General features: G+C 34.7%; 1 protein-coding gene across 1 annotated transcript; it reads left to right on the top strand.

Annotated features, from left to right (window-relative positions):
• Positions 1-3,886: 3,886 nt before the first annotated feature.
• On the top strand, positions 3,887-4,577 carry LOC138383311 (transmembrane protein 14A). The gene has a single exon (XM_069468037.1). The coding sequence runs from the start codon at positions 3,989-3,991 to the stop codon at positions 4,286-4,288; it is 300 nt and encodes a 99-aa protein (XP_069324138.1). The 5' UTR covers positions 3,887-3,988; the 3' UTR covers positions 4,289-4,577.
• Positions 4,578-8,125: the final 3,548 nt, after the last annotated feature.

Below are 8,125 nucleotides of genomic sequence, written 5' to 3'. Positions count from 1 at the left end.
TGAGAGTGAAGAGGATACCATATAAAATAATTTATGAAGACACAGAGGTAGAAAATCTTAATATATGATTTTAAAAAAATACTAAGTTGTCTGATTAGTTTGAAATTCTGAATATATGCATAAGAATGGTATGGGTTAAGCTTAGAAACATAGGTTGCTATCTGCTGATCATGCCAGACACGTGCCTTTGTCAAGACCCTTTCCCCTACTCTTCTCTTTGCCTGAAACTTTCAACCCTTAACATTCCTTTAATTCATTTCCTCACCTCGTACAGGTAGATGCACTTCTATCATGACCTCCTTGGAGACACTCTTTTTGTCTACCCTTCATAAAATAAGGCTGTCTGTAACTGTGTGTAACCTGTTCCACACAGGAATTATTACACCTACCTATCTATGTATCCTTGGGAAACTCCAGCATAATAGCACAAGGTAATGAGCATAAGAATATATACCACAGTATCTTTCATTATTATAAAATATTGGAAGCAATTTAAACATCCCAAATCAAGAAAATAGGTGCATAAATTGTGGATTATTTATGTTCACATGATGGAATAAAAACAAATGTCAAATAAATAAACCAAAAAAAAAAAAAACCCAAGTAAGTGAATGATGTTTGATAGAATGTAATTTATGAATACTTAAAATCTGAAAAAGTACTATTAATACTACACATGTTTATGTATAAATATTTAGTAAAATTATGAAAACATTCAAACAAAGGATAAATAAAAAATCTTATAGAGGTTATCTGTGGGAAGAGAGAAATAAATTAGATCACGAAGACATACATCTTGGGCCTGATTATTTTTGTAAGTAAAAAGGAAGAAAATAGTTTTGGATGTATAGGTGTTTCATTTTAATACTTAATATTCAATACTTAAATATTTCATTATACATGTGCATGTATATATATGTTATTACAAGTATTATTTACACTAACCTAAGATATTACTAAAACATAATTGAAATAGCAGGTCACTTTCAATCTCCTAAACCCACTTAAATTCCTGCAACTATCTGATAAATTGGAATCATGAGTATGGCCAATTCCTTTAAATTCTACCTATATCTAGGTCTCTAACAATATCCCTGTGTATTGAGGGCACTATATAGCCTTCAATACTGCCTGAGTGATAATCTAATGCCCTCCTATTTTGGTGGACTTTACAAAGAGCCATGAAGGCAGTTATCTAATAGTGTGGTTTGTGAAGTGGTGGTAATGCATTCTTGCCCCCAAACAATCTTCTTCCTGATGCTTGACGTACCACAAGTACTGCTTTAGTCCTTTAAGGTGGATATAACCCTCTTCATTCTTCTTCATTGAAATGTAAATTTTTCTAGGTAGGATTTGTATTTTAATTAAGCCTTTAATACTTTAGAGTTAATGAGTTTATCTAAGACTTTCTTTTTGACAGAAAGGTACAAGACTAACTGAAAGGCCTTTTAATCATTTTGAGGAAGTGTAAGATATATATATGTTACAAAAATAGGAGAGAAACCTATAGGTTAGAAACAAAATTACATAACGGATTTACTCCAGAGATTTGACAGTGTCACAGAAGGTTGAATGGGATCCATCACTTTCCTTCCCTGGGCCATGTTTTAGTTCTCACTCTTGACTCAGAAGGACCTAACCAACTCCGTGGCCCAATAATCTTACCAAAAGAAGAAAGTGTTGCCTTACTGATGTCCTTGCTAATCAATTTAGTAACATTATACAGAAAAAACATTGTGATGGAATTCAAAAATCCTAGGCTAAGACTCTAGCTGTACTTATTTTAGTAAAATCCTCTAATCTTCTGAGACTTCAAAATATCCAAGTTCTATAAAACAAAAGTGATAATATCTGTGCATTTAGCTCACCAATCACTATATGGAATCAAGATGAATGAAGCCTATGGAAGTAGTTTGTAAAATATAAAGTGATTTCCTTTTATATGTTGATTGGGATGTATGTCATTGCAGGTAATAATAAACCCATGTCAAACTAACTTAAATAAAAGAGGTAGCTGTTTGCTCATATTGGTAGAATGTCTAGGATTTATTAGTCCAGGCTCCATTCTATCAAAGTTTTGGCTTCATTTCTCTATTATTCTGGTACTGCCTTTGCCATCCTTTGAATGCCAGCTTCATTCTCATCCTTGTACCTTCATGGTCACAAATGGCTGCCAGAAGCAAATCTACCCATCTGTTTCCTCAATAATTTCCAGAAGATGTGGGGAAAGGAGATCAAATGCCATAACTGTCAAATGTGTTTCAGAGTGTCATGGTGATGATTCTCTACTGTTGAAGCTCATTGACCATCCCCGTGGCCAGAGGAGTGTCATACTCTTATTGGCAGAGGCCTTCGCCATTATTGGTGTAAGAGATTGTCTTAGGTCTACAAAAACTGGCCTTCAAGGGGTGGGTTTAATTCTACCCAAATTACAATGATGGTGGATGAATGATTATTCCACTTATAATCATATACCAATTGGTACATACAGACCGTTTTATTTATTTCATTAATATTAACTATAGAACCATTATTATTATTGCTAGTTTTACTACATTGCCATTATTATTTCTACCATTAGGGTGATAGTGATGTCTTTTTAGAAATTGACAGGTAATTACAGATGAACAGCATTGTCACTATTTTGTCAAGGGCAATTAGCATGCAGTTGATCTAGTTTCATGGAAAAATAAGGTCTCACTATCCATATGTCTTAGAATATTTGTTTTTTTTTAACTCAAAACTTTTTTTTCTATTTCTCTTAATTAATCATTAGGGCACTTGGTGACAGTATCTTTCCGTGACAGTCAAAGTAATTATTTCCAAACTAACCTTTCCTCCTCTTTTCATTGACTGCTGGCCAGTCAATTTGTCTTGAAAACTCATTAAAAATGGTTTGATGATCAGAGTAAAATGAACACATTAGAGAAATATATACTGTAATTTGTGAAGCCTACAGGAATCAAATCTATTTTAATTAAGCAAATATTTTAATAAAATGAAAGAATCAATAAAGTACAATTTCTGGAGGGTTATTCAGACAGATATCTGGTTTTAGGATGTTCAAAACCTTATCATGACCCCTTTCTACAATGACACTTCTATGATTCTATAAACTTACAAATAGGTACTGTGGGATAATGTTTATGAGAGATTTTCCAAATTGCCATAATGTTCCCACTTCTCTCTATTTTATTTCCAGAGAGAGCATGTGAAACTATTTTGAAACTTTCTATTATCTTTTGCATTTTAACATAATCAACTATATTAAATTCTATTATACTAATTCAGAGATAATTGCATTGATTAAACATACACAGATGAGGGAACCACAGCCTCTTCTCTGTTGGAGCCTGAAATATATTTAGTAATAAAAGGATATGTGCTTAAAAAGTCCCTAATATTATAAAATTATTAGACCCTTATTCAAGAATATGAAAGAAGACCATAGATATCAAAACTTCTTAAAGAAAAGCAGTATTACTCAGGATTGGGACTCTCAAAACAGCTTTTGTGAAAGTTATAGAGCTTCAGGTATTTCTCACCAAATAGGAAATACTACAATAAGGAAAGAAAAGCATAGAGAATATTTCAGGTAGAGGGTTTATTATATACAAAAGCATAGAGTTGCAATGTCCAAGCAGTGTTTAGGAGATTTTGCATAGGTTAATTGTATCAAGAAGAGAGTTTGTAGAAATAACTAGCAGGTAAAAAGTATGGTGAGAAATTTGGGGCATCAGGTGAAAACCCTGAATGTCAATATTAATAGATATCATTTGAAGAACACAAAGTGTTAAGAACCATAAGCAATAAATGTAGAAACATTTAATTTGGACAGCAATCCTATTAAGTAAGAAAAATGAACCAGAGATTCATTCTAGGAGACCGCTTCCGGACTCCAGGTACCCCGCTTGCCGGTGGCTGGACCCTGTCGTCTTTCTTTTCATCTGCGGTGAGGGCTCGGGGCTGCAGAGCTGCAACCTTGCCAATGGACCTGGTCGGTTTTGGTTACGCAGCCCTCGTGACATTTGGAAGCATTTTGGGATATAAGCGGAGAGGTGGTGTTCCATCTTTGATTGCTGGTCTTTTTGTTGGATTTTTGGCTGGCTATGGAGCTTACCGTGTCTCCAATGACAAACGAGACGTAAAAGTGTCACTGTTTACAGCTTTCTTCCTGGCCACCATAATGGGTGTGAGATTTAAGAGGTCCAAGAAAATAATGCCTGCTGGGCTGGTTGCAGGTTTAAGCCTCCTGATGATCCTGCGACTTGTCTTACTGCTGCTCTGAGATGCAGAGGAACTGAAAGCAAAGTTCATGTCTTCCTACTATAACGGGAAGGGCATATTCTTTGTATTTAAAAGATAAATTTCAATATGGAATGTTAAGTGTCTTATTTTATGTTAGAAACAAAAGTAACACTGTCACTTCTAATATAAACACAAGTTTGAAGTGTTTTTTTTAAAAAAAAAACAAAAACTCAAACTGTTTTCTAATTGTCAAGCATTATTTTCATTAAAGATGTTTAATCATGACATGCTCTTTCATTTGCTATATCTATTTTAATATAGGTGGCATTTTTGACAATTCCAAATACTTATGTCTCCAGTTTAAATTAACCTACAGTTTATCAAATAAAGGAATTCCTTAAGTGGAAAAAAAAAAAAAAAAAAAAAAAAAGAGATTCATTCTAGATCAAGCAGCTAAGACTTCAAATCAAGGCTTATTCCATTCACCATGTCAGAGTCTATAGATTGTAGTGATCTGTGCTTGAATTGGCGAAGAAGATTATATATGCAGTGTCTTTTTAAAATATCTAAAACTAATTAGTATATAGAGTACTTTGAAATGAGAAGAGTCTGAATATGGAAGACTTGTTATAAGACTTGATATACTACCTAAGTAAATCATAAGACTTTTATATTACCTAATTAATTCAGAACAAGTGATGAAGGTACAAATAGAATTATAGAATATGTAAAAGAAAGAAACAAATTTAAAAGATATTTTAATGGAAATATTACTAGAGCTGGAAGACTGATTAGATATGAAGGAACAGAGGTAAAGGAAAGAGTCAATAATGACTCGAAGGTGATTGGCAAGTGTGATACTGCCACACAAAGACAAAAAGAAATTGAATGGGAATGTTAATTTTAAAAGAAAACTGAAGATATGGGTTTTAACTAGAGTGATTTTAACATGACAATGAATTTCAAAGTAAATCATTCTAGCAAATGATAATCCAAAATGAGATTTTAAAATGATATATTTTTGAGGCTCACTAATTTAATAGTTTGCAGTGGACACCAAATTATTTCTTACGATTTCTCTCTGGTACCATAACTACTTTATTAGAATTTTTACCTTACCATCCATACACAGTTTCACAGATGTCACCTTGTTTGTAAAATATGACATTAATTTCAGACTATAATTAATTGGTCCTTGTGTGGGCAACTGACAAAAGCTGAGCCAGTAAGTATTTTCACCCAGAAATTTGGAATTGTGACTAAACTATTCCATTACAGAATGGCTTATCTCCCTAAAAGAGGAAACTATTTTTTTTAATTATTATTATTATTTTTTATTTTTAAATTTATTTCAGAATATTATTGGGGCACAAACATTTTGGTTACATAAATTGCTTTTGTACCGTTTGAGTCAAAGTGTGCCCATCCTCCAGATAGTGTGCATTGTGCCTGTTAGGTGTGAATTTATCCATTCCCTCCTCCCCCGTCCCACTTGCTTGATTTCTGATGAGTGTTATTTCCATACATGCACATAAGCATTGACCAGTTTGTTCTGATTTAATGTTGAGTACATGTGCTTGTTTTTCCATTCTTGTGATACTTCACTAAGAAGAATGGTCTCCAGTTCCATCCAGGTTAATACAAGAGGTATTAGCTCACCATTAAATTAAATGGCAGTATCTATTTTCCATGTTGTGCATTGGTAAACAAAGGAAGCTTGCTTGGAGTAAAAGCAAAGAATAAAGTAGATATATAAGAAATAGAAATGGGAGGCAGGGAAAGAGGATTCAGTACTCTGAATCACTATTTTAGTCTATTTCTGAGGTCAAGCTGTAACTCTACCCTTTGAGTTTCTGGAGAAATCTTATATCCTAATAATAAATGCCTCTCTTTATATAAGTAGGTTTCCCAGATTTAGCAGAACTCCCAATTAAATTTGAATGCTAGATAAACAATGAATTCACTTTTTAGTGCAAGTATAACCCATGCAATATTTAGAATATACTTATGCTTAAAAATATCAGTTGTTTATCTGGACTTCACATTTTACTGAATGGCCTGTATTTATCTAGCAACTTTATATATGAGCTATCTAGAATTGGCTATTGTTTTTTGTAATCAAAATACTCCTAAATGGAATTGCTGCAGTTATGAGAAATGGTGGCATTTTCGAGGGAAGAAATAAGACAAGTTTGAGAACTGAGTTTTAGGAGAGACCCATAATCAATTCTGTGATCTTCTAATTTATTGACCTCCCCCCAAATTGGAATGTCTAGCATGGTCAATTAAAAAAAAAGCTACTTATTGTTCATATAATTTATACTTGGGCCATTCATCAAAATCAAAGACATTGGTAACAGAGACCATGTCATTTGTGTGTGTGTTTCCCACAACACCTAACTCAGGCCTGGCCACACAATGAACACTAAATAAATACAAGTAAGATTGAAATTTTCATCATATAGATTACAGGCATAATTAGCTCTCTTTTTTCCCTACTCTGGTTTTTGCTCCCTAAGCCCTAAACTACATTTGAGATTCTTTGAAAGTTGAGAAGCCTTAGAGGACCTCACAGTGTTGTAATAGCATTAAAATGAAGAGGAAGAAAGAGGTCTGGGGAGGAGCAGACAACAAAAGCCCAAAGAGAAATCCAAAAGAAAGCCCAACCTTTCCACTAAACTCTGCAAGCTTGCCGGCTTCAGCCTCTGCAGGCAGCAATTACATTTCGAAGGAAAATGTTTTACAATTGTAATTACACATAATAGGAGGAATGTATTTTTCCTTCATCCTACTCCCATGGTGAGTCGATTTAATTTTTAAATACAAGAGACATAATTGATTTTAGCCCTAGATTATCGCTGAAAATGATCTATATGTGTTCTCGCTAATGGAACAAGAGAATTGGTCCTCCTTAGAGATTTTTACCCAAACCTGTTCGTGCAACAATTACTAGAGTCTGACAGGTTAGTGTGCACAAGGAGAGGGATGTGGGAAGGAAACACCCCACTGATTAACAATTGAGCAAAATAATTAATATTATGCTCTTCCCAGTTAATTATGGATTAGGCACAAATATATTATCATCATAGAGGCCACAAAGTGATGAGACTGCCTGGAGGAACCTTGTCCTATTTGCCAGAAAATGAGCCTTCTGTGAGGTTTCAGGGCAAACCCATTTCTGGATGGGGATCTCATGGGAGGGGATGCACTAGGGATGGGCTCACTTTTTCTAGAAATGACAGACCCAGCTCTTATCTGGCAATGCATTTTCCATCTGCTCCCCTACCAGACTTCCATGCAGCTTTGGGCGAACCAAGTAGGGACAGCTCAAGGCAAAGCTATGAAATGGGTGGCTTATCCTCTGCCATTTTGCCATCAAAACCAGCCCTCAAGCACAACTTTTGAGTTCAATTCTTACTCTCGCCGAGTTGTCAACTAATTCCCCCCTAAAGCAGTGACTGGGATATTAGGCTTCTAAGACTATGATTCCCAGGTGAATTTGCATTTTAATTGAAGACTCTGAAGAGGCAGATTTGGCTCCCATCACTGGCAATATAGTGCAGTGACCTAAGATCGAATTCCCACCCCTCCATTTACCAGTGAGGTAATTTCTAAGCTATAAAATAGGATTATACTCACCTCATGAGATTGTTGTGATCATTAAGTAAATTATTTGAGTGTCACCAGCATGGTGCTCTACACCTTTGAATGTGTCTCAAGGTAGAGGGTTAGATACGCTTCCAGTCTGAAAGGAAAGAAGCTACAGTGAAGATGCTGTGTGACCCTAGAGAGTCACTTCACCTGTTTTACCTCTTAGGGCTTCAGCTATATCACTTTTAAAAGAAGAGTGCTTATCTCTATGATGTCTAACATGCAT

The sequence above is a fragment of the Eulemur rufifrons genome, chromosome 5 (genome assembly GCF_041146395.1).
Source record: "Eulemur rufifrons isolate Redbay chromosome 5, OSU_ERuf_1, whole genome shotgun sequence".
Taxonomy (NCBI): Eukaryota; Metazoa; Chordata; class Mammalia; order Primates; family Lemuridae; genus Eulemur; species Eulemur rufifrons.
This window is presented reverse-complemented; position numbering and strand designations above follow the sequence as displayed.

What these genes read in the sequence shown, in the direction of transcription:
- LOC138383311 (XM_069468037.1), top strand. Translation starts at nt 3,989, where the DNA reads ATGGACCTGGTCGGTTTTGGTTACGCAGCCCTCGTGACATTTGGAAGC.